Source organism: Cephus cinctus, unplaced genomic scaffold, assembly GCF_000341935.2.
Source record: "Cephus cinctus unplaced genomic scaffold, Ccin1 Ccin1_scaffold0564, whole genome shotgun sequence".
In the NCBI taxonomy this organism is placed as follows: domain Eukaryota; kingdom Metazoa; phylum Arthropoda; class Insecta; order Hymenoptera; family Cephidae; genus Cephus; species Cephus cinctus.
The window spans coordinates 919,583-946,214 of NW_014333216.1; the positions used below are offsets into that span (position 1 = coordinate 919,583).

A 26,632-nucleotide genomic window follows, 5' to 3' on the forward strand; every position below is an offset into this window, starting at 1 on the left:
ATAGTAGTGTAGCAGCAGCAGCAGCATACGTACTCCACATGGTTTTATTGGCAAAAGAGGTTGGGGGGGGAGGCGGTATTACGGATAGATTAGGTTAGGAACGTCTTCGTTAATGCGAAGAAGGGGAAGTAAAGACGGGGGGTGGGGGAAAGGGGAGGAGTTCAATGATCGTTGATTAGGATTAGTTATTTGTTCTCCTAATGGTGTTATTGGTGGTGGTAGTGGTTGTTATGGTGGTTGTTGTGGTTGTGGTGTGCTGGTGGTGTAAGTACGCTCACGCTAAGGTCAATGGTATGTACAGTAGGTGAGGTATGCTTCTGGATCGCTTGAGGACACGGCGTAGAACTCGCTGATCTATTCGTCGTTGGCTATTCGTCGTCCTCTTCGCCATCCTCTTCCTCTACGTCCTCCTCGCTATCGTGCTTCAGAATTTTCGGTGGTGCTCCGACTCCTGGACCGTCGTCCTTCGCCTTCTTCTTGTACGCTGTCATCTCCTAAAAAATAGGAAGTAGGGGGTTGCCCAATGGGGAATGGACGATATTAGTACAGACACAGCAAGCACTCCGCGCTTAATTATCACCGAGTACCTACCGCCAGTATGGGTAACCCCCCACCGGGGTACGCGTACGCACCGTACAATACACGCGTACACTCGATACTCGGATACTTAGGCGGCAGAAGCCCCAGAGGCCGATATACCTGACTCGTTTTCGGAGTTCTTTTTGGATTTTCTCGTTTTTCCATCTTTCGACCCTCTCTCTCTATTGCCTTTCTTTGTCTCCCTTCGCTTTCATTTTTCTTTTGCATACACAGACAGAATCCCTCGAGATATCCTCCGGCTCCGATCAATTTTGTTTCCTTTACTTTTTAAGCATTGCTTTTGGATTTTTTTTTGCTTTCACCACGAAGAAACACCAGCTTTTGGCTCTTTTTTTTTTGCTGCTACGCCGAACCCACACGGACGCCGTTTTTGCGTCCTTAATTCTAGGTTTGGCTGTAGGTAGTCTTTTTTTTGTTTGTACAACTTAATGAAATTAATCGACGATAATAAAGGAAAATAAAACAACGATCCTGTTGACTTGGATAATACAAAGACTCGAGATATGCAAAAAAAAAAACGTTAAAAAAACATTCAAACTTTACAACACATAATAATGCATCGATGAGCTATAAAGATGCTTGAAAGTAAATGAAATACCCAAACCAGTAAACAGAAGCTGACACATTAATTCCTGATTGTTTATTAACAAGTACAGAATCAATAAATTCTACTGTGACTTTACATATGAAATCCAAAAGCACATGATCGAGAGACCGATCGAAAGGATTCAACGTGACACGGACTATAGAATCGACTCTTAAACAATACTTTTTCCTTCGTTTCCAGAAAATCCAAACGGTATCGCGGCTAAGTGATGTGTCATATAACGTATGAAGGTCAATACATACCCTCTCGTATCGTGCTTTGTCTTTCTCTGCCATAGCCTCGTACTTGGATTTGGTTTCGGGCTCTGCGTCAGACCACTTTTTGCCAAGTTCCTTGGCGATGTCACCCACGCCGTATTCTGGATTTAAACTCTTCACCTTTCCACGCTCGTCATTGCAGAACCAGAAGAATGCCGACCTGAGTCAGAGACAAATATTTCCAGTAGTATCGCCTCGTTGCGTCATTTCATCCTACCACTTTTAAGTACAGGCATTCTCAATTCATACAACAAGAAAAAAAAGTCATTTTAAACGAAGCTCAGAACGATATACTTACAGTGACCTTTTGGGCGCATTGGGATCTTTCAAGTGTTTGCGCTTTTTGCCTCTGCCCGTTGTCTTCTCTCCTTTGGGCGGTGTATAATTCTGCATTTCAGTATCGTATCTCTTCTTGTCCTTCTCAGCCATTTCATGGAAACGCTTCTTCTCCTTGTCGGACATTGTCTGCAACAGGGAGATAACGAGATGATTTTTATCGATTCACTTTACAGTATCGCTGCCGCGACTACAGTGGCCTCATTAACAGTTTATATGCCCGCAATGGCGGTTCTTCGCTCTCTTCTTTTTTTCGTAAAAAAAAAAATAAAATCTCATTTAACCTACCCATTACGCAATGAACGAAATCACTACGAATGGCTCGCGTATATCCTATATTCGAGCAAATTTTCCCTTATGGGAAACATTTACTTTCCCCCTCGTCTAATTGGCAAGGGAAAATGACGGCCTGTAAAATCGATTGAACGTCAGTTCGGCCAAGTTTAGGAAGGGCACGGACACGCGACTTATTAAAAATTAAGAAGGCGCACGCGCATGCGCCGTACAACGTGAATCAAGTAAACGATGAATAAGCAATCTACGCAAAATGGCATTAACGGTAACACGTACATAAATAAGGAATACGTCTTTTTTCTTCACTGTAAAGGCTTTTCGTTCTCCGATAAGACTGCGTATGAGATATTCAAGATGGCTGACCAAACGATAGAGAAAGACACGTTTGCGTATCATAATCTTACGAAACCATATTAAAAGTACAACAGCATTATACGTTCGGATGAGATGTGACACTTTGCAATAATAATTTCCACAGTCTTTTCTTATTTAATTCAAATAAGAAGCATCGATCCTTGTTTCTGTACAGCGTCCAATATGGCCGCCCTTTAGAACAATTAAATATGTACGGAGAAAATCGATAAATATAACATACAAAATAAACCTACGTTAACTGAATGATTAATAGAAAACATTGTCTACGACTTCCTCTCGCATACAAATACACGTCCATCGGGTTCCAATTTCGTGTAATGGAATTTAAATTGAAAAAAAAAAAATATACCCTACGACGCACAAGGCTTCCAACATGGCCGGGAGTTTTGGAAGGATGCAGAAGCAAGATGGAGAGGACTCGTAACGGACGAAAAGGGTGGCTCCGCAGCTGGGATTGGGGAGAGAGCTAAAGGGGTGGTACGCGCGGAGTTGGTCGATAGTTAGAAGCGGAGGCGCGGGCAGCCTAACCTAACCTAATTTTTTACAGGAAAGCATTACCAATCTAACCTCTAGAAAATAAACTGAAAAGGACGTTAATTTCGTGATTAAATTTCTCCATCGCTACGTTATTCGTTAATAAATTAATCAAATATAATTCAATGCTTCTCTTACCTTCCACCTCATGGCGCATTTTTTGGAGAACTCCTGGAAGACGATGTTCTCTTCGGGATGTTTCTTCTTGTGCTCCTGGCGGCACGTCTGTACGAAAAAGGCGTATGCAGTCATCCTGCCGCGCGGTTTTGTGTCGGTTGCCTTTCCTCTGGGCATTTTGTCTCGCTGTAGAGTTGCCGCGTTATTATGCTGAAGATTGTTCTGCTGTGGTAGCTGCTGTATCTGATGCTGAAATCAGAGAAGACCGTCCATTAAAGGCTGTACCCAAACGACAATGTTGCAAGTAATAATAGTTCTAGACTGTTAGGGCAGGTATCACTTAGTTTCACGCATTTGCATGAAAGAGTATCAGAGTGTCTAAGGATCGGTAAAAATTTTTACCTAAATGTATGTATTTTCTCTACGATTCACGAGCTGCTCGAGAATGACAGGCGAGCGAAGGCAGTAGAAAGGTTACGATTCGTTTGAAGAAAATATTTCAATTCTCAAAGCAGTATAAAGATGGACGTCCGAGAAGAGCTTACGCGAGCAAAAGTTGAACAGCGATCGTTGCAGAAAATAGAGAATATTTTCACAAGCGAAAATATCCATTCGTGTAAGTAAGAGACACGCTTCGACAAAGAAATTAATAATATGGATTTACGAACCATATTTACTTGCATAACGGAAGGAGTCAGTGATGTGCGAGGTCTCAAAACGTAAATCCGAAACGCACAATATTCGTGGCGACGCTCGCAGAGGAATCGAGAAAGACGCCGTCACGCCGAGAATTCTCAATAAATTATTATAAGTCGAACCGAGGATCACGTGAATGTGCGCGTGAACTCTGATTCTTGGACAGTGACCACGCTACAGAGGATCAGGAGTTCCAGGAGTTTCCCAGAATGCCACGGGTACAGCCCCATCGGAAATTCAATCCGTCCTGCCACGGTACACTTTTCAGGATGAAAAAGAAAGCTTCGATGCGAATTAAATGAAACATACACGTCGTGTGACGGAGGGTGGTTATTCGAGACCGGATAAACCTGTGACGGGAGAGAGGTCTGTATTATTGAAGATTCGTATAAACGTAACGCGATATTCTGAGAAAACAAAAATTCAAGATAGCACGATACGCAGACGTGAAATGTATCGGCATCAGACCGGAGGATACGAAGAAATAATAGACAATTTTTTTTTTCTAACTTTGCCATTCTTCCTTTGGAAAATTACTCTGTGTATAATAATACGCATATACACACGCACGCTCACCACGCTGTTACTACGCACGTACACCTACCTCCTAGGCGCCAGCCAATATTCAGAGTAGGTATCGCGCGAAATTCAATCGATAAAGCAGACTTGAGTCCTAACGCGTCCGACTCTGACCGATCCTAACCGATACAGAGATCGCGAGGGCGAGCAGGCAGCGCGGTCGGTAACTGAGTATCCTTTTCACCAATGGAAGGACGCTATACCGAGGTACGGCGAAGTAGGAGTAAAAAAGGGGGACACATAGAAGGCGAGCCTAGGGTCCTGTTAGAAGGGAGTCTAGAGGGCTAGCAGAGGGAGAAAGAAAGAGAGAGCGTCAGTGAAGTCAGGAGCAAGGGAATGCGAGAGTGAGAGAGACAGGTAATGGAAAACGTCGTTAGAGGAGGACAGAGAACAAGAAGCCATTAACGCAAGATAGAAAATTCAGAGTTGTACAGTTGGTGCGCACGAAAAGTATTTCCCCTTCTAGAAATTTCTTAAATTCTGAGAATGAAAAAAAAAGAGAAAATCTCTACTGACAATGAGAATCAAATACGATATGAACGGAATGACTTGACACAATGTTCTAAGAGTTGCTGGATTTCGTCGATCGGGCAATTGTACGTACGTTACACGGGGGTGGAATGTACTAGAACGGAAGAGTCTCGCGGCGTAGAGAATGACTATGCGGATAGAATGAAAATATATGAAATAAATATAAGATTCGTAGACACCGTGATGAGGGCTCGAAGAACGTACCGGGGACATAATAGGGGGCGTGGACGCTTGTGTGGTAATGGGCGATAGGTGTTGCTGTTGCATCTGTTGCTGATGAAGGTTGTTCTGCTGCTGCTGCGCGGCGTCCATTACGCTGCCCGGATACCACCATTGGACGCCAGGTGGTGGTGCCGATGTTTGCCCGGCGCCAGGGGCCCCGGGGCCGCCGCCACCGCCGCCACCTGGATTGCCAGGTAGCCGATAATCGTATCCCGTGGGACCACCGCCACCGCCTCCTCCGCCGCCTCCGCCTCCTCCTCCGCCGCCTGTTCCGCCGCCATTTCCGCCACCAGGTGCCGCCCTCATGCACGAGCCAACCGGCGAGGACGTGGACACGCTCGACTGGGTGCCCGTGGTCGACGGATTTTGGAAGCTGGAGGCCATCTTGTAGGAGAATAGTTGCTGCGTGGCGGCAGCAGTGCTCCGCACGATCTCCTGGTGCTGCTGATGGGTTAGCTGCTGTTGCTGTTGCTGCTGCTGTTGATTCAGAAGGTGCTGATGAAGATTTTGTTGCTGTTGTTGTTGCTGTTGTTGCTCGGACATTCCACCCGGCCACCAGACGGGACCGGTGGAATTCTCGTCTCTGTTACCGGGACTGGCGGTACCCCAGCCACCGGCTACGCGATGATGTTCCGACATGTCACTGGATCCTCTGGAGTTCCTTCTGTCAGGATCACACTTGCCTCTTATTATCCTTCTTCACACTTATCTTTCTTTCTCTGTACGTTCTATGTTACACGGGCTCGTCTTTATACAAACTAGCCGACAGTTTTATTGTAGTCTCTATAATTTTCGCCTCTTGACACTTTCTATATCGAGTTATTTATCCTCGGTCAAGCAATCACCGGTTTGCCCTCTCTTATTTCTCCAATTTTTTGCCTCCCTCGTGGACGACGTCGACGATGTCCCTGGATCCCGTATTATTATTGTGGGGTAAACCACTAATTTTTCAATGGTGGATTGATGGAAAATCCGCGGGCACCGTTTCTCACCGATACACATTAACAGGCACGAACGTACTTAATTACATGTAATATATATATATATATATATATATATAACACCATCCACGTTACATATGTATATTTACACACACGTTTACACACCAAGCACTCGAGGATGAAGAAGAAAACTACCCGCTTCTCGAGCACGGGAACGCGTGTATATATTTAATATACATATATATGCATATATGTGTGCCTATAGCCACACACTGCACACACAGAGTAGAGAGTGTGCGTGACGCGGTAGGACGCGATATAACTCTCAGAGGGTAAGAGAGTGTGTGCGTGTGCGTCTGTGTGCCTAGAGAGAAAATTCTCTCTCTCGTTCGCCGGCTTTAAAATCGAAGAATCGTATGTCCGACAAGGCGCTACAACCTCGTGCGTGCGTCGTGCTTCTTCTGCTATTACTTCTTCTACCTCACGAACATTGTCCTTCTATTCGGAAATGTTTTCGCGGCCTCCTGTCGATTCTCACGTTTCTCCGAAAACGTAATCTCCCGTCTCTTTCTCGTGGAGGAGGAGGAGGACGACAACCACGCACAGGGACGCGATGTTGAGAAAGGGCTACAAGAAGTGAGATAGAGAATTGAAAAAAAAAGATACGAACGGATAGAGACACCGAAGGGAAGGCTACGGTCGGAGTAAGGTATTTTATATACAGGGGGGAAGAGAGGGAGAGAGTACGTGTAGTCTCTCTCTTACTCTTTTCTTCTAACCCTGCCCTTCTTTCTCACTCTCTCAGAAGCGCGCACACGAGGAGAGCGTGTCTGCGTGTGCGGATAATAAACGTTTCTTCAATATCGGATCACACTCACTCTTCCTCTCTCTCTCTTTCTCTCTTCGAATATTTTCCAAACCGTTTCTCTCACGGCGTTCCTGTTCTGTCCGGCCTGTCACTGAATCACAGCACAATACGCGACACGAGTACGCTCAGTCCGTTTGGTAATATATATCTTTTCTCGACGATACACTGAAGAGAAGAAGGCGACACGACACGGCTTGGGAATTTGTAACAACGACAGAGGGACGACGATGACGACGACGACGACGACGCACAACGGCCCGTTGGCTCACGATGATGCCGTCGCTTTCTTTACGGCCCGTATACAAAAGGACACCGGCTTGTCTGTCAGGGCCGGCGAGCACGAACGAACCTACGACACGGCGGTACGTTCCGTGCGGGGCTTCATGCACGTTGCTTCTGGCTTACGTTGCCCGTGATACGTGCGTTGCTTGGGATGCGGTGTACTCGACGCTACGCTCGACGTTCGTTAGCTCGTTTGGTGGGCGGCTGAGGGGTATACGGTGCAAGGGAGACACCTTCCTCCCCTCACTCTCTCGCGCTGCTGCTCGCGGTCGCCGCTACTACGCAGTCTCTCCCTCGGTTATTCTCGCCTTCTCGCTTGCACTCTCACGACCCCACGATCGGCTAAGAGTGTCTTACTACTTCTCTCTTTGTCTCACTCCCATTCCGTCTCTCTCCCACCATCCAGCAACCACCAATCGCCGTCTCTCCGTCCCCACTCCTTGGACCGCACACGTCACTAGCGACCTCTCGCCCCCACGCGAGAACTACTGCGCCGACGTGATTCACACACTAGTGTCAAGCCGGTGGCACACTTGCACACGGTTTATATGCGAACTATACGTGGTGATACATATGGATTCGGTTCAACACTCTGATACGCCAGTACGTACAGGATTAAAAACAGGCCTGATGAGGAATTGCGTCTATATTGGTTTAAGAGTGGGAGTACGAAATAGACCTAACACGGGGTAACAAGCGCTCGTGTGTATATACAAATATGAGAGCCCGTAGTGTATGGTTTTTCATACCAAGCCGAAGAAAGACGAATAGGTACGAGTAATGTCGGTTGCTCACGAATACAGGCGAAGTCGATCGAGAGTGGTGGGGTGGGGCTCGTGAGTTTCCGTAACGGCTTCTGCCCGTGGCGAAGGCGAACGAAGCAGGACGTTTATCCGACGCTAGGAGACCTACACGGATGTAGAAGAGAAGGCAGCCGGGCCACATGGATTTACTCATACACTCTCTTAACTTGCCTGACGGGTATCTCTCTGTCTCCCTCTCACTTCTGCTCACGCAAAACCAACCAACACAGTCTCTCCACCCGATCCCCTTGCCGACGATGCAACGTTGCCAAGCTACGCTTTCACCCGACCGCTCACAAAGGAACCCGGCTCGTTCCTCCAATCGCGTTACGTTATTTCTAGAGAAGGGATGCCACCACCACCAAGGCAACGCTGCCTTCTTCCTCCATCCCAGCCAGCTAACAGCGCGTACCCTGACTCTGCCTATGCTAGCCTCTGTCTGCCTGCCTGCTTGATAGCCCGATTGCTGTGACTTGGACAGAGAGGCAAGCCGAGCCCTTCTCTACCCTTGAAACTCGAGGTCAGCTTTTAGGCTGAGATTTCCTTGCTTCTATTGCTGCTACTCGCGTCTTGCTTCTTTCTCTGTCTCATTCTCTCCTGATATCATCATATATACTCATGCTCACTCGCGTTCTTACTGACAAGTTTTGACTAGAGGCTAATCGGAACCCAGGCGGACTTCACACGCTTTTTCTCTGTAGGGTTTCTTCTTGGTCTTTTTGCTCTTTATACGAGTAATCCTATCGCGATTGCACTACGTTACCGACTGATGTTGACATGTTCGCCGGTACAGCAGACGCACCTGCGGATTGGCGCGGATTCGATTCCAAAATTCTGTTCAACGATTCCGGAAGTGTGTTTCAACCCTAAGAATAAATTTCGTTCTTTGCCCATTTCTTAAGTGTGACATCGAATTGACTCATTGCTAGGTGAATATTCAAATACGTACATTAACACGAAGACGCCATCTTTCCCGTTAAAGAACCTGTACTGAAACTTTTAACAGGTGTGATCAGTCTATGGTTTATTTTATAAGAGACGTTCTGTTGTATGTTAAATTTCTAAACCTCTTAATTCATCGACCATTTTCGAAATTCTCTGGCATAAATAAACTTACGGCGTGTAAGGAGAAACGAAAGGATTATCTTCCGCGGTGTCCAATGACTGTATCAAGCTGGAATTCCATTGGAATTCAAGGACTATTGAGAACCCGATTGGTAGGGATGACGCAACGAAACGTTAATTGCGATTTAACATCCCCGACGGCCAAGTGGCCATCTTGAAAATTTTGTGCGTTCCCAATAGTAACCAGCAAATTTCGAAAAAGAAGTCCGACGAGCGGACGCCTTGGAAATATATTGCTTTACTCTCTCTCTCTCTCTCTCTCTCTCTCATTCTCGCTTTTCATCCTTCTCCGTGTCAGGCAGTTAAGTCGTGGAGCAAGAGAGTTCGAGGTAACACGGCAAATCGAAGAGAAAGAGAGAGAGAAGAGAACCGGGTCCGGGTCAATAAGACGCGAGAGGGCCAGAGAAAGAGGGAGAGATCGTAAGAGGGAGTGAGAATGAGAAGGCGTGGGAGGGGTATGTAGGGAGAGAGAAACTGAGACAGAGAGAAGGAACAGCGCATTCCCAGGGTCGGGATACGAGGAACGCCGTGGAACGTGGAGCTGCCCGACCAGAGAAAACATGGCACGGGATATTGTAGGGAAACTCGAAATTCTCTCTTTAGCGTCCTGCACGAGAGAGCCGAATATTCACGAATAAGTACGAACTAACGCGAACCGCGTTATCCTACCCCGAATATAGCCGAACTACCCCGGAGCCATACCCTTGGACTATCGAAGCTCCAGTCGAAATCGAGTAAACAAACAAATTACTTACACCAAACCCGGTCCAACACGAAGCTCCAGTCGAAACGAAACACGTTACGTGAGTCGCCAATAAAATTGCTGCATAAGCGAGGACGCGGCTTCCCATTGGCCAATCGTACATCCTAGGTCACTGGAAAGGATACTTGGAATGATTCGTGAAAATTTTGCGATAGTTTTCGACGAAACATTCATTCGGATAGACCATTATCGATGTTTCGTACTGCGCTGCTGAATTATTGTAAACGAAATTTCAGGATCTTCTAGCTAGTTTCTCTTTTCTTCTGCTTTCTTTGCTATACATCCCGCTCACAATGGCTAACGCTCTCGTGTTGGTTCTAAGGGAATGGCGGGACTCACTTCGATCGTTACCGGCGGGAAAAACGCCTGAGTACACTCTAGACGATCTCATAAAGATGAATGTATTATACAAAAATACACGGATTCGCGAAACTGAATCAAGTATTTTTCAAGGTCGTGTAAAATGTAAACTTTATGAGAACGTACGGAATTTTTATTTAATTTTTCAAGTAAAGAACATATGTATACAAGATGGTTGGGGTACAAAAATACTGTGCACAGCGATAAAACATAATTCGGCCACGTATACTAAATGAAGTTTCTTATTGGACATGTTGCCAAATTACTCTGGCACCATGAGAACGAGTAGTCTTGCCAGAAAAATTATAAGAACAATGGAAAATGAGTAAACGAACAGTTTCAAAAGATTGTACTAAGTCCTAAAAGGTCAATAAGGGTCCGACGGTTCAGGTAAGCATGTTCGGTCAGGCCAATACGCAGAAAGGACCAAGGAGTTCCAAAGAGGACCCAGAATAAGAAGAAAAACGAAAAGGTCGAGCAACATTGTCCGTAAAATCGGACATCGTAAAACCGGCCTTGCGAGGGCAACGGTAAAATTTAGGAGAGCAACGAATTCTTTCAGGACAATCGAAGAATTCGAGTTTCAATTCGAAATACTAATAATGCACAGTTAAAATTATAACTATGATCCGACTACTTGTAAGTCCAAAACAACAATTTTTATTATTGTTCAAACCGTAACTCATTTATTTGTGAAGTAACACGATTCTCTAGGGACTAATCAAAGTAATTTTTAAAATACTATAAAATAGATACTATTGCAATTGACCATTTATTATTTGTCCTAAGAAAAAAAAAATTTTGCACGGAGATATAATTTAGCAATAAATTTAATGGACCATCTGATTTTTACTACAGGACTTGCTAGTTCTTCTCTAGTAAATGACTCTAAGACAATTGGAATCTCGTGGTACAATGACTATGGCTTGAAGAACAAGTAACTGCTACGAAAAATATAAATGCGTGGTGCTTCAACGATATTTATTTGCTATAAATATCCCAAGAGAGAAAAGCCCGCCAAGATTTGAAGGATCATGGCGGGTTCAATTTTGAATAGTGGAGCTGCTATCACGAAGAAACAGAGCATGTCTGCGATCATGCCCATCAATTAATACGAGTAAAAAAAAGAAATACAGCTGTGGATTAGGGAAAATCATTTAAAGTATGGTAAGAGTAGGATAGGAGATTAAAAGAAATGTTACTAAACTGGCTCTTGGTTGAGTCAAGTCACCGGAAGCGGAAGTGGTGGTTATGTTAAAATACGTGGTAAAGAAAGCAGCCGGATATATGGAGTAATAGTAAAAGTGATACAGCAACATACAGCTTTTAGGTTATACTCGAAAAACAATCAAAATTAAATTCAATAAAAATAATTTTTCAATAGAATATCGAATTCTGTAAACGTTATATACTCGTGATTAATTAAAAAAAAAACGATTATAAAAACTTGTACATGAGAAACGTGAGAAGCGAGGCTTGCAGGTTATGTCAGCGAAATCATTGATTGTCCACCACTCGTGCGTACAGCAGTCTAGTTAAACAGGTTAAATAAATTGATGGTGGGAGACTGAGACGTAAAGCGAGAGTGTACGAAGTTACAGAGAGAGAGAAAGAGAGAGAAAAAGAGACAGAGAGGGGGAGAGAGAGAGAGAACGAAAATTACGAAATAGACATACAAAACAAAGTAGAATAAAAATGAAAATAAAATCTAGTCGGAAATTGCACCAGTGCGAGTTATGCTAGTCACTAAACTATAAAAAAAAATAAGTAGTAGCAAATAAGTAAGGCACGAGGTGAGCGATAGTCACGAAGACCCCATAGAAAGAATAGGGAACTAGAAATAACTAAGAAATCTATCTTTTGGCGCCATGACACTCGACCGCGTGACGAATATTATGGCGGCGCATCAGAATAAAAACCGTGAGATAGAGTAAGCGAGCAACAGAGAGAGACGCTTACGCATAAACACTGAACTTGAAAACTGAATATTTTTATTTAATATTTTCAAACAGATTATATCGTTCACAAGATGAAATTCAAGCCATCTAAGTACAATAAACTGCTTATAACACTACGTCAGTCATCGAGTCGTCCCACGTATACGACATGCTCGCCTCCTCGTGAATTTTCGGTTATTTCCGCTAGGTACATCAATGCGACGCGAGAAATTGTCTCGTCCAATGCTGAATCTGTGTCTTCTACGTATTTCTAAGTATCGCGATGCACACAAAAGTTCATAGATATGATAGAATTGATAAATACACGACGACAGTCACAGGATGTGGACGGCGACAGAGACGGCGAGGTTTACGAAATGTTGGCACGCAAGAGGAAAGAAAAAAAAATAAAATGTCCGTCGCAGAAGGCAATGGCAGACAGCACGGGAATATTTTAAATGGATACGGATCGAGGAAACACAAGAAATTAAGGAGGAACACGATAATTTAAGTCACCAGTGAAATGAACGATACGAGATAGGCTTGGCAGCCATTTGCTTGGGTGGACTGTGCGTTGATATTATGTACGGAATGGTTCAGGCGTCTGTCACGATGGGCGACGGTTGTTTCACGTTCGTTTTATGGAGTACACGGTGGCCGCGACGCATCTCTAACGCGGCGTCGCGACGCCACGATCTGTCAACGAGACACGTCTTAGATATTTAACGTTTTTCTTACCTGCTGACGGCCCTCTCCGCGGCTTAAAAGGCTTCACGGAGCTTCGAATATACGCGACCCCACGCCACTTACGCGGCATATGGACGTGCACCCGGGGAAAATCGACATTACCATTGGCGCATTTCAGATAAGCCGCAAAAAGTAAGCCAATCAGCGCGGACCTTTTACGTTTTCGAGCGTTTCTTTTTCGTCCTACGATCCCCACCAATCCTCTACGGGCATCGTCACCGCCCCCCACCACAACGCACCAATGACGACGCGTGGATCTATCGGCGATTGAAAAAGGCGGGAAGTAATCGTTCGTTTAAACCTTCGATACATTTAAATAATATGAAACAAAATGTGATTTTTATCTATAGCTCAGAGTTCCAGACGGTCGATTGCATAATTGTTTACCATATTCTTCAAGTGGAATTCAGAAAATTCGTTATATGCCTTCGAGTAATGTACAAGGTTAGGTTCAAAAGTGCTGGCGGCGCTGGCGTACGGGAATGGAGCAATATGCATAGAACATTCCCACCAACATGTCAGAAATGAAACACTTATCTGCTAACGTAACGAATTACGACGGAATAAGAAGAAATTTCATTTACTGCAATCATTAGATATTCTTAGCTGACTCACGCAATGTCTAATATAATAAGTAACGTTTCGAGGTTAGGTGAACAAGAATAGATGGCAGTAGCGCACAGAACAAGAGCAGTAAGCAAATGGCAATGACACCAACCTAACCACAAAATGATGCAGATTCAAAGGATGTTTTATAATGTTTAATAACGATAAATCGTTCTTCCCAGTAAGAAAAAACACTCTGATAAGAGTGAAACATTAAAATCTTGAAATCTTCTACTGAAAAAAAATGGCCGACATCACCGTCGGGTAATCAAGCGAGATGAAAATTCCATAGCTGGGAAATCGAGTAAACAAATAAATTACTTACACCAAACCCGCTCCAACTAGTATTGCCGAAATTCTCCAGGATTGCTGATTGAAGAACTCTTAAAATGAAATTTTCAACTCTCCTCAACTTCTACCAAAAGTCACGTAGGTCTCTGGGAAATTCCGATTTCTCGCCTCGTAAATATCTCCACGACGCGTAAACACGGATTACCGCGACTGGGAACCGACTCTTCTTCGAACCTCAACTTACCACCGTCCTAGAATTCAATTGGCTAAAAGCATACGACTATCTCGAAATCCACCAATCGCTGCATTTCTAACCGTTTTTCATAACTGGCTCCAGATAGCGCTATTTCCCGCAGTGTGCCTGGGCATCTTTCCAGTTCGCCATAGAATGGCTACCAATGAGCACGTCTCTTTATACTTGGAATTGGCTGAATATAATATTATTTTTCTAGAAGTTTAATGTAAATGTACCTTGAAACAAGATGGTGAAATATCAAGTGAAATAATGGAAAATGAGCGATAATCAGGTGCCGTTGAACTCTATTCGATTTCCCTGGATATTTCTATTAGGAATATTAACGTTTTTAAAATAATAATTAGTCTATTTTTTCTTATTACATGAAAAATCGGTCATATTAAGTTGGCTGTTCTGTCAGTTGTTTGTTTGGGGTCTTTTGCCCGACTCGTGAAAAGGCTACCATGTAAATAACAAAGTGTCTCCGGAGTTGAATGCAATACGAATATCATCTTTTTAGAACGCCGAAAAATCATTTTTATCTGAATGTAATCATCCAGATGACTTTTTACTGTGATCTTTTTAAGTAATATTGTAAAACTGTTAATGTACTACAAATTTGTGCAATCATATTGTTTCGCGAATTTTCTGCATCCTTTCCTGTCTGTACCGTCTGGTAAGATTTGACTTTTATTTAATATTACTTTTATCTATTCTTTTACATAACTTTTTTCCTCATGCTTAATTATGTTATAGTTTTCTTTAAAAGTATTTATAAAGAGAATATTTTTCTGGTTACAGATTGCTGATACTTTGCTGACAGGGGCTTTGGAATCCAAAAATATTTCTTAGAAGAAAGATGACTAACAATACTCAAAAAGACATAGAAGGTCGTTTTAAGGCCTGACGCAAATTTCTTTTGATTTTTTAATTACTACAGTTATTCATCTTTGACACATACAATGAACGGGTTTAGCACTGGTGAAGAAGACTCACGTGGAGCAGCTGATCAAATTTGTTGTCTCGTTGATGAGGGAGAAAGATGCTCCAGACCAGCAGGCAATGCTTCCTACAGCAAAAAAATTCAGAAGACTGTCACTCAGAGGCGTCTCAAACTAAATTTGGACAATATGGTATGTCATGAATATGGTTCAAATGAAAACTAAATTATATAACATTGATAAAACAAATAAAATATTTAATGTATCAATGGTTTTTTGTTTTAGGCTCGACATATTTATATTTGTGATTATCACAAGCAAGTTATTCAGTGTGCTAGATCCAAGCAGCAACAGCAGCAGCGGAGAAGAAAGGACTCTGAAGAAGACTCTGGAGAGACAGATAATGATCTTCCTGAAGTTGACCTCTTCCAGTTGCAGGTTGGCACTTTGAGGCGATACAAAAGACACTTTAAGGTTTCAACAAGGCCTGGACTTAACAAAGCTCAACTGGCTGATGTAAGTACACTTTTCAGAGAACGTTTTCTTAATATTTAACATGTAATTGTATTTGGGGCATGATTGGAACAAAAATATGAAACAATTTACAGACTCTCATGAAACACTTTAAAACTATCCAAGTAGTGGAGAAGGAAGCTTTGAGCTTTTTCTTTTATACTGTAAAAACAAATGCAAATAAACTGGATCAGAAGAATGGACTGAGCAGTGAAGCTACGTAGCCTTCTGTGAGAATGCATCAATTCTCTTAATTTAACATATATTTACAGCTTTTTACAGTTATTATACTAAGCTTAGCCTGTCATAAGAAATCATGTGAACAGATATTGTGGTAGTTACATTATATATAATGTCTAACAGAACTTATGGAACTTGAAAAAAAATCCCTGATATGAAATGCTATTGCATTCTCCTACTTTCATAGATATACTATGAGAGTCTATGTGTAATGGGAATGTGGCAAAATGAAATTACATGTACATTATAATTTATTTAAGCAAACACCTTTATTGTTTTCATTCTTCACGTCTGGATATCATCCTTAGTCATATTTTGCGTCTCCTCTTCTTCACTGTCCTCACTGAGTTCTGTAACAAGAGCAGGTCGTTAGTTACAAAGCGGAAGACCATGCTCATCTTGAACTTACAGCTTATTAACGACACATCATGATCACAAATAGAGTTTAAAAGGTAAGTAGTGCCCTAAGATATGACCTTATATTCAAATTAGTATTGATTAAATATAGATATTATTACCTATATCATCCAAGACATGGCATTTTGTTTTAGTTTCTTCCACCATTACTACTTCATCGGAAGATTCCTCTTCATCATCTGACGATGAATCATTTTGCCAGGTGTTCACTCCCCCATTTCCAAACAAATCTCCCTAATGAATTTATGAAATTTTGAATGTGTACATCCATAGTTTTTTCTTTCAATTATAATAACCAAATAAAAAAAAACATATACAAGGTAATCCAATTGAAGTATATAAGTAATGTATTTCATTTGGACAACCCTTGTATATACTTTTTGCCATACTTTTAAGAGTAGCAGCTCAGCTGAATTTTTGTTTATCTTGATGATTTGTTCATTTTCCTTTTGATCCTCCATTATTTCTGAAAACGTTTACACGGAATTTTCATCAGTTTTGCTCTTTTCCGAGATATTTGAAGTTTAATAAAAACTATTTTCTTACCGTCTTCTCTGTCATCCATTTTCCCCCATGATGATAATTTTATTGGAATTTTATCTGTGAACATTGCTGTCAACTTATCTGTTGCTATGCAATTCTCAAAGCGTCCAAAGTTCTTCACTTCCTTCTTATATCTAAATATTGACAATAATATAAATGATACTCTTTTAAAGAAAATTGTATGAATGGGCAAAGTCGTACCGAGCTTCAACATCCTGTCGAACGGATTCCTTGATGAGGCTCACGAGTTCAGCTGCATAATTGGCAGCTTGATTTGAAATAGTTGGTATAACATCAGCTACTGAAGTTCTGGTTAAATAATTAAAATCCAAGCTACACAATTCTCTATATGAATTTATTCCCATTGTTAACTGTGCTACGCCGACCTTTTCCTCAAGATAAGTCGGATCCATGATGGTGTTGCCACTGTAAACATAATTAATCAGTGCTAATAAACATGGACTTACGCTTACTTTAATTAACCAGTGCGTCAACTCACTTTTCAAATACTAAAAAGGAGATGCATACTGGGTGATGATATATAGTTAATGGTAAAGGATCTTTCTCAGCAAACGAATGGATAATAATTTCCTCTTCGCTGGAGCTCACATCTGGCCTGTGAAAGTGCATTAATGCAGCTAATGCAGCTATAGATGCACAGTCTACAAGATTTCCATCATGATTTATAATATTGATATCCACACGCAGATTCCAAGCCTGACAGTGTAAATTGAATGTTGTTACATGTAATTAAATTTTATTACACACTATACAGCTTACTTTTTTATCTGCTACGATGCAGAGGGATTCCAAATCAATGCATTTTGAATCTTTAAGACAACGCTCAAGCTGACGATTTATTTGAACAGATGGATCTGATTGGCGTCCTGCTTCAAAAAAAGGTGCAGCCATTGGATTTAATTCCACATTTATATGTAACATTCCTTCATTTGGTCTTGAAGCTTTTGGTTTTTGAATATCACAAGATACTTGCGCAATAGCTCTGAAAAATCATAAATGAATCATTCATTCCATGATGTAATACATTTAGTTACTAAATGATGTAATCTTGTAGGATTTTATGTAAGGTTTATTTAATGCTAACTTTGTTCGACCCAAGGAAACAATACAGCATCCCCAATTAGATCCAAAATGTATATTGACAGGCCTAGCTTCCAATAATTGCCGGCCATCGAGTCTCTAAAAAAAACGATTGTTTAATATAAAATAATTTAATAACTTTCTGTTTCGTTTATGGCATGGATGTTAATTACCGTTTCTTTGTCGATTGCCTTATTCACGAAATTTTTTTCACAATGTGATAATATAACTTCTCTCATTTTTCAAAAATTTTTAAAAATTTATTTATTAATTTAAGTATAAATTGGTAAGTTAGGTTATATTGTCCAACTATACATATAAAAGCTTTGATTACATGCATAGAACATAAAATTGTGTGATGTCAAGTGGTTCAAGCGCACACTATGTTTGAAGCTTAGTATTTCTCTATAAGACGAGTATCGCGATAAATGACTTTAGGAACGCAATAATAATATAAAGTCTCGTGTTGGTACTTTTGGACTTTCCATTCTGCTAGTGGAGGAAAGTCGATCTGAAACAAAAGTTTATTAAATCGTTTAGAGGAAAGTAGCAATATGTCTGATTTATTTAATTCCAGTACGAGCTACGATGACGACTCGAGTAAATCCAAAGGTGTTGATTCGGAATTACAAGAATTTCTAATGATTGAGAAGCAAAAAGCTCAATTTAATGCTCAGGTAATATAACCTTATGAGTTATTCATTTATTAAAATAAATTAATATATATTAAATTACTTAAAAGTTTTTACATTGCACTATTCTTTATCAGATTCACGAATTCAATGACTTTTGTTGGGACAAGTGTGTTGAAAAGCCTGGCAACAAATTAGACAGTCGAACTGAAACATGTCTCAATAATTGCGTGGACCGATTTATTGACGTATCTTTATTCATCACAAATAGGTTTACTCAACTTCTACAGAAATCTGCTGGTGGAATGTGATAGAATTTTCCTAGATGTCTTATTGCATTCGGTACCAAATATTTGTTTTGTAGACTTTCATTTTTTCTGAAAAGAAAGTAACGCTTGAAAGATCTTCTGTTAAATACAAATATGTGACTGTTTTATTGAGTCTTATTATTTAATATTTTTTAATACACATGGATGTTAAGTTTAAGTTTTTCTGCATTTGGAACAAATAGTTGTCAGGAAGTACTGTACTCGTATTATTATTGATAGGATTATGAGGTTTTACAGTGCCAAGCAATAACTACTTAATCGTCATTATGTATAAATATATCAACATTCTATTTACCAATGGCATAACTGTAATGATGTACATCTAAAAACTTCACAAGTCCTTTGACAAATTACCAAAATTAAATATAAATAACTCAATTATGTTTAGACACATCAGTTTCATTAACCATGTATAAAAGGAGAATTCGTGTTTAAATCCGCGAAACAGGACGCTGTGGTAGACATAAATTATAAAAAGCATCCTTCTTCCAAAAATCCTTAGTCTTCCATCCACACCATCCTTTGGACAGTATAGTAGGTAGAATTTCTACACCAGTATAATGTGGATCAAGAATCAGGAATTTTATATCACCAGTCGTTTCGTTATAAGCTACGCCGAGAATCGTATGAGCCAATACACCACCTCCTGTAAAACATGAAAAAATAATTGTCAAAGAAATTTTCTTTTATCAAATATACTGAAATGCATACCAATCATTATTGGAGTTCCTTGCGTTGCAAAATGCGACTCTAGCATTGGTCCTAAAGAAGCCATTTCTTCACCTACAGATACTCTGTTAATTTTTATTGTAATACCTAGAAGAGTCTCTAAGACAAAGCCCACTTCCATAGACCCAATCCACTGCTTACTGCCAATAAAATCATATGGCTTATCCCCAATATCAACTAGACACTTTTGAATAGTATTATGTGTCGGCACAGACTTTTCAGTATATCCTTGGAGTCTAAACATGTAACAAAAAATTTGTCAGATATAGCATCTACCTGTATGTACACATTTAGTAATTACCTGAACCACGAAATTATTGTTTGTAATGATCTGTAAGCACAGCCCCATCCATTATCATCAAAATTGTCCTGCATGTAATGATAATAGGCATAGAGCCCATCCACTAAAGCCACTTTTGCATCTACTACTGAAAGAAAATATTATGCTTTTTTAATTACAACATTATTGATAACAAAATTCTATCAGCTAAGTCATTATTTACTTCCGGGTGATGGTACTGATTCGTGAGGATTGATTAGTGGTTCATTCTTTCGCATATCCCCTTGAAATTTGACGATATTTCCATTCCGAAAATACGGTTGATTTCGTGGCAGAGCCAGAAAGTCGTGTAAAGTTCGTCGAAATTCAACTAAATCGAAATGGATTATATTATGTAAATTTTTAAAGAATCAACAAGCAAATGCGTCATGACATTTTTTGGAAAAAATAATAAACTTACGCGCTGTTTCCTCATTGGTGGGAAAAATAAAAGTTAAAAGATGCCCTATGTTTTGGGGTCTGAAATGCACGATATCTGGAATTTTAAATGAGTCCATCTTATGTACAGACAGCTCATGCTGTACAGCTCTTTCAAGAAGTCGTAGATTTCTACATGCTGATTCAACTAAAGTTGAGTAGAGTGTAGTGGTTAAAATGTCTCGTCTGACAAAAGCCAAGGCATCAATCTTTACTTGAAATTCCAGACAATCAAATTCCCCTGCAAAAAGTGAGGATATAATAAGAAAATTGAATATCTATGAGGTTAAATAAATTATAGAAGACTTTGTTATTACGTTTTACATGTTGTATCACTGGAGCATACTTTACTCCCTCATCAGATAATCTATCCTTTGAGACTTTTAGATACATTGAGACCGAAAAAGCATCCTGTGAAAATTACATCTGTATAAATTTATATTTTAGAAAAAATTGAAGTGATAAGAAACTGTTTGTAAATCATACCACGACTCTTGGAGGAGTTTTTACATCATGTTTGGAATGACCTATGCCTTCGTAGTTAATAGAGAGATTAAGGAGTTCACTATTGCCAGTGTCAACAGCATCTTCTCCAAGTAGATAGACATTTCCTTTGGGTAAATAAAATCCTGCCTTACCTGCGGCTATCTATTGTGTAAAAATATATTTTAGTAGTGTTTTTGTGTAAGCTTCAGAAACAATTATATTAAATACATACATTTTTTCGAGCTTCTTCTATCGTTTCTAAGATATTCCATCTCTGGGAATTCAACGAAAGATTTGCCTCAAGTCTAATGTACGTAAATTTTTGCCAGATATCATATTCAGATAGAATCTCGAAAGAGGCAATTTCAAGTTTTTGATGAATGTAAAAGAATGTCTCTATGTTACATTCAGTGATTTTGGTTGAATATTTTAAAAGTAGCGGATTATCCGTAACATCTACATCCTGAAATTAAGTGGTATTTCAAAATTTATGATTGAATCAATATTAAAAATTCATGCTCCACACTAGCACTATATAATCTCAAATGTATCATACGCAACCTTAAAGGCTTTATAAATATCTTCTTCTTCTCCATCAACAATTAAAACTCCACAAAGGTATATTTCTGCAGGAAGGCTGAGTTGAAATATTCTACTATTATAAGTATTTGATACATCAAGTGAGAATGATAAAACCAACAGTGAATCATCAAAAATAACACCATATAATCGACAGGTTGATGGATTTTTCAGTTTCCCTAGTCGCTGAAACAAAAAATATATAATAAAATATAAAATAATTTAGTATACAAAACATTAGTTTATCATGACACTTGAAATATTTATAAAACAGGTTACATCTAGAGTATTGATGACACAAGTGAACACAACAAAGTTATAAACTAAGACAGGAGATTTACGTTGAGAGTTGAAATAAGCGTACTTGTATGACAGATGAGGATATCTTAAGCTTCGGTGCCATTTTATTTAAAAAACCTTTTGCGATACTTTTTCTCTTATCAAAATTTAAAGTCCTCAAGAATCCATATGGGAAACGTCAATCTCAGTGAAGGAATTTTAAATAGATTTCTCCATCTATATTAATTTAACCTTAAATCTTCATGAAGTAAGGAGCATTGCATTTACGAACACTCAATTTCTCCCTAGTGTTATTCCTAGATTTTTTTACCGCCATTTCTTCTCAACACCTAGCGCCATTTCTATCCCACTACAAATTTTACCCGTTTTTCGCATTCCCAATTATTCGAATGAGCCTTGTAGTTTTGCGAACGCAAACTCCAAACGTACGTTTCGATTGAACGCATGCCGAATGAAGCTACGTGATTGGTCAGTTTCAAGCAACGCTCGTAACGTATCGCCAGCTGTTGGAGTTACGTTTGTTTAAAATCAAACGGCAACAGAAGTTTGTTGGTGAAGGATCGGGAGAGCCGGAGTCCTCTGCGATGCCCGGCCGATTCTAATATCGAGTTGAGTCTGATTGTGGCCGTTTTACTAGAGAACGTAGGGCCCAGAGGATTCCGACTAAGCAATATTGGGTGAGAACTAAACGAAATTGAGGAAGAGTCCCGATAGTTTTTGTAAATAACTTGGAAGCTGCAAGAAGGCCCACCGGGATTGAACACAATGGCTACGATCAGGGTACACGAGGATCAGGAAAATCGTATTGCTGCGGACATCAGGCGCGGAAAGGAGAATACCACGGTCAACCTTAACAATGGGCAGCAACAGCCACTGAATAACAAGCGTGCTGTTCTTGGAGTTATACACAATAATTGCCACCGCAATGGCAAACCGGTGCGTCCTCAACTGATTCATTCAATTTGCAATGTACCCGTTTTTCTGTGTTTTCTCAATTTTGAATGCATTCTTAAGCATTTTGCTTTTATACCTTAAATATTTGCTTTCATTTTTGTTTGACTGATTTTTTAAAGCTTTCAAAATGTTATAAATTTTTAACGACTTTTTTTTTGGCTTTATTATGATCTTTCCCAGGTTTGCTAGGATCTTCTACTACTTTGTTTTTTCTATTATTTACTGTTTTATTATCATATATTTGATTATTTGTATCGCTTTGTAATATTGCTCCAAATTATAATACGATTGATATATGCTATTTGTAAGTGCTTTAATACTCATTTTCAGCTAGAGTGGACAAAAACGTGTATTAAAGTTTTTAGGATCTACATAATTTTAGCTTGCCTTTGGTTGTATTTGTTTAATATTCCAGATATCACAGATAAATTTAATTATTCTGTGCTTGTTTAGGATTTATGTGGTAAAGATGAGAAGTATCCGAAGCCAAAACCATTTGTACCGCCACAATATGAGCCATTCAAAATCTATGACGATGGGAAAAAAGATGATGGACTGTTCAAGGTCTATGAAGACAAACTTGAACAGGAGACATCAGTTGCTCTCCGTGAGAGTAAAGATATTGCCAAGGAGTCCAAACCTCTAGCTCTAAAGGCTGAGCTAAAGACAGAACGCGATAAACCGATCCTTGAAGTGAATCCAACGACGGTGAGCATTCAGCCGTCGATCAGGGCGGTTCTACAGGAGATTGATCAAAAGAAGAATGAGGATCTATTCCCTGGTGAAATGCCTATGTCTCTAGAGAAATCCGTAGAAAAGTCGCATTCGACATCCTCTGACCCTAGAAAAGATCTTCGAGCTAAACGTGAAGCCAGTAAATCAATGCGTGTCAATTTCTTTGACGTGGACGAATACAGGGCGGATATTTATAATTATCTACGAGTGGCCGAGGTAAAAATGAATAATCGAGTAAAATAAAAACTACCTCAACTATTTTTTTAAATATATATAAATTTCTTCATTTATCTCTGCAGAGGCAACATAGACCCAAACCTGGTTATATGAAAAAACAGCCTGACATAACATATTCTATGAGATCGATACTTGTTGATTGGCTTGTTGAGGTAGCTGAAGAGTATCGATTACACAGTGAGACTCTCTACTTAGCTGTCTCTTACATAGATCGTTTTCTATCATATATGAGTGTCGTGAGGGCTAAGCTTCAGCTTGTAGGAACTGCGGCAATGTTTATTGCGGCGTGAGTTGCTTTTAATTAAATCTAATGTCACTGTGTCGTACATAGTGACTCGGATTAATAGTTAACATGTTCTATCCCTCAAGGAAATACGAGGAGATCTATCCCCCTGATGTAGGTGAATTCGTCTATATCACAGACGACACGTACACGAAGAAACAAGTCCTCAGAATGGAACATTTGATTCTCCGGGTACTCTCGTTCGACCTTACTGTGCCAACGCCATTGGCTTTTTTAATGTATTATTGTATAAGCAATAACCAGTCTGATAAGGTTCAGTACTTAGCGATGGTGAGTATCTTTGAATACAATATTACAAGTTTCAGCTAGCTTAATTTACAATGTAATATTCATTTTATTTTTATTTTCTTGTTGCAGTACTTGTGTGAACTGTCTTTACTGGAAGCCGATCCCTACCTTCAATATCTTCCTAGCCATTTGGCTGCATCAGCTGTCGCTCTGGCGCGACATACACTCCACGAAGAAGTATGGCCCCACGAGTTAGAACTCTCCACAGGATATAGTTTTCATGATCTCAGAGGATGCTTATCCTGTCTGAGCAAGACATTTAGTAACGCCGCCAATATACAGCAACAGGCAATACAAGAGAAATATAAGAGCAGCAAGTAAGTTGTACAACTTTTAAAAATTCCTGTATAATCTGAATAGAACGAAGACATTATTTATGCACCTTATACCGTCATATTAGTATTCTATGGGCAATATGGCGGATTTTTAATAATTGAATATATAACAAAATTTGTATATATATTGTGTATATATATATATGTGTATTTCTTAAAACATTAGGTACGGCCATGTAGCACTGCTACTACCACGTAGCACGGACGTTCTGTCTTCCGAGGAGGACACGGAGAGTGCCTAGCGCAGTTACGGAAATTTGTAGTGTGTCTCGCAGTGACTAGTGTTCTATTCTAAATGAAAACGCTGATGACCCTGAGTTTTTACTAACAGAAAACTCTTATCAGGACACTGCGAGAACACGAAACGATTAACGAACTTCCCGACAGCTGTGAATGTTGAGCAGCGTCAAGTGGGGTCGGGAGGGGATCAGGCCAAGACTGACAACATAATCTGCTAAAATGTGAGGCGGTAAATGATCCTAAGCGGTATCAATGAAGATGAATAGAAAAGGAATGAACTGAAAATAAAAAAAATATATAGGGCCAACATGATGTGATGAGAAAAGAGAAGAAAGAAGAATAAGTGTGGCATCAGTGCATGTGTGAGAAAAATCTAGAGACGGAAAAGAAGAAAGTGAGAAACAGAGAGAGGGAGGAGAGAGAGAGAAAACCCTTTTAAAAATATGCTAGTGGGTATTTTGAATCTTATCGGCCGGTATGATCCGAATGTGATAACGTACAGGACGTTAGAGGTCCGCCGTATTACAGGTCGTTACATTAACGGTCCGGTTGGCCAAAGTTACTCAATTAATTTGTGCCTCCTTAGTCTTAATATTCATATTCCTTAATTAAAGAGATAAATAATTTCCTCTGGGAAAGTTCAATGCAAAGTATCTCGTGCGCCAGTGACATACGTAGAAAAATGACAGTTCAATGACGGAATGCTAGGTGCGATAAAACGCCCAATAATAATTATTTCTCAACGAGACGATCTGTATTTATTTGTCGACTCATTGTTTTTTTTCTCTTTTAAAGACACGAAATTAGGAACGTCCAAGTAACATGCGCGCCGTGTTGTTATTCGCGACACGTACTTGTCAGATTTTTTTTCTTAAATATCTTGTCTATATATTGTGCATCGTCTCAGAGGTTCACACATTAATATCCGCTTTTTGCTTGTCCTTTGTGGTTTTTTTTTTTTATATTTTCAAGAGAATCAAAATTTTCACATGCCTTTTAATGTTCGATGTAACGGTCGCTTCGAAATTTTACTTATACTCACAGAGACGTCTGCGCCTCTATTTTTTTTAGAGAGAAAAAAGAAAAAGGAGAAACAAGAGAATAGAACAAAACATGCCGGAATTCACTTGTACAGTTTAATTTATTTTTTACAAGTTTCTATATAGTATCCTGAATTTTGCTATATATATCTCGCCGTCTCCCTATATATACGTATATATACATACATACATATATTAATTATTACTCTCATCCTTTGAACGTACTGTATTTTTTTTCTTTCTCACGTGAATTGTTTCTCAGAATTTCGGAATTTGCACTATGTTGTTCGCAACATGAAATTTCGTACGTCAGATGTGATAAAGTCGGATTAATCACTTCTTGCCACCTTGTGACGTTGTTGTATTCTTTTTCTTTTTCTTCTCCCTTACAGGTATATATATATATATACATATATTTTTTTCTATCGACGTGCCTTCCTTTTACAACATACAATCTCGTTTTCCTAACGGATCGCTCTTCAATTTCATGATAAATCTTTTAAAGATAACAGCGACCCACCCATGCTGCCAATTCTTTTACTAGACAAAATAAATCCTGACGATGTAATAAGTTATTATTTCATATAAATAAACGTACTGCGCTAGCATGTATTTCCTATTGTTGGTATTAATGACTGTACGTAATTAGGTTGAATGATTTAATAAACAGTGATTTTAACGGATGCAAAAGAAGCCGTAAAGTCAGCGTTCGTTAACGGATAATCGAATTTCAAATCCAAATTTTTTTTCCGTTACGAAGGGATTTTATTAATTTTTTTTCATAACGTTGGTCATTCTGCATTTATCCCTAGCTTTGCTGAGCCAT

The 26,632-nt window shown here is 39.9% G+C and overlaps 6 protein-coding genes across 8 annotated transcripts in view; 3 read left to right on the top strand and 3 right to left on the bottom strand.

Moving 5' to 3' along the window:
- The window catches only part of LOC107268538 (high mobility group protein DSP1), a gene marked incomplete in the record, with an annotated part of 10,653 nt that extends 3,297 nt beyond the window's left edge, over positions 1–7,356 (bottom strand). Inside the window, 5 exon segments of the mRNA XM_015741408.2 lie at positions 1–494; positions 1,450–1,624; positions 1,763–1,929; positions 3,142–3,369; positions 5,131–7,356. Of these exon segments, the coding sequence (XP_015596894.1) occupies positions 369–494; positions 1,450–1,624; positions 1,763–1,929; positions 3,142–3,369; positions 5,131–5,787 (1,353 nt within the window).
- A 6,871-nt stretch (positions 7,357–14,227) lies between these two features.
- LOC107268574 (histone deacetylase complex subunit SAP30 homolog) lies at positions 14,228–16,064 on the top strand. 2 transcript variants are annotated; one of them, XM_015741493.2, is made up of 4 exons: positions 14,228–14,398; positions 14,908–15,239; positions 15,333–15,563; positions 15,656–16,064. In XM_015741493.2, the coding sequence occupies exons 2-4, from the start codon at positions 15,069–15,071 to the stop codon at positions 15,782–15,784; spliced, it is 531 nt and encodes a 176-aa protein (XP_015596979.1). In that variant the 5' UTR covers positions 14,228–14,398; positions 14,908–15,068; the 3' UTR covers positions 15,785–16,064. The 2 variants fall into 2 exon arrangements, with proteins under 2 accessions (XP_015596979.1, XP_015596978.1); XM_015741492.2 differs by having other exon boundaries at positions 14,229–14,782.
- On the bottom strand, positions 16,048–18,230 carry LOC107268573 (exosome complex component RRP45). Its single transcript, XM_015741491.2, has 9 exons — positions 18,035–18,230; positions 17,866–17,960; positions 17,541–17,763; positions 17,260–17,477; positions 16,962–17,186; positions 16,764–16,894; positions 16,607–16,683; positions 16,319–16,451; positions 16,048–16,150 (listed from the first exon to the last, which is right to left on the bottom strand). The coding sequence occupies exons 1-9, from the start codon at positions 18,098–18,100 to the stop codon at positions 16,086–16,088; spliced, it is 1,233 nt and encodes a 410-aa protein (XP_015596977.1). The 5' UTR covers positions 18,101–18,230; the 3' UTR covers positions 16,048–16,085.
- Positions 18,231–18,320: 90 nt separating this feature from the next.
- Positions 18,321–18,929, top strand: LOC107268575 (mitochondrial import inner membrane translocase subunit Tim8). The gene is made up of 2 exons (XM_015741494.2): positions 18,321–18,538; positions 18,631–18,929. Exons 1-2 carry the CDS (start codon positions 18,416–18,418, stop codon positions 18,802–18,804), a joined length of 297 nt encoding a protein of 98 aa, XP_015596980.1. The 5' UTR covers positions 18,321–18,415; the 3' UTR covers positions 18,805–18,929.
- A 157-nt stretch (positions 18,930–19,086) lies between these two features.
- Positions 19,087–21,951, bottom strand: LOC107268572 (ufm1-specific protease 2). Of its 2 annotated transcripts, none has more exons than XM_015741490.2 (10): positions 21,738–21,951; positions 21,356–21,559; positions 21,027–21,257; positions 20,795–20,956; positions 20,626–20,719; positions 20,292–20,549; positions 20,055–20,201; positions 19,853–19,976; positions 19,534–19,787; positions 19,087–19,468 (listed from the first exon to the last, which is right to left on the bottom strand). In XM_015741490.2, exons 1-10 carry the CDS (start codon positions 21,774–21,776, stop codon positions 19,254–19,256), a joined length of 1,728 nt encoding a protein of 575 aa, XP_015596976.1. In that variant the 5' UTR covers positions 21,777–21,951; the 3' UTR covers positions 19,087–19,253. The 2 variants fall into 2 exon arrangements, with proteins under 2 accessions (XP_015596976.1, XP_015596975.1); XM_015741489.2 differs by having other exon boundaries at positions 19,853–19,979; positions 21,738–21,948.
- Positions 21,952–22,177: 226 nt separating this feature from the next.
- Positions 22,178–26,418, top strand: LOC107268533 (cyclin-A2). Its single transcript, XM_015741396.2, has 6 exons — positions 22,178–22,609; positions 23,081–23,578; positions 23,662–23,885; positions 23,969–24,173; positions 24,261–24,508; positions 24,693–26,418. Exons 1-6 carry the CDS (start codon positions 22,439–22,441, stop codon positions 24,766–24,768), a joined length of 1,422 nt encoding a protein of 473 aa, XP_015596882.1. The 5' UTR covers positions 22,178–22,438; the 3' UTR covers positions 24,769–26,418.
- Positions 26,419–26,632: the final 214 nt, after the last annotated feature.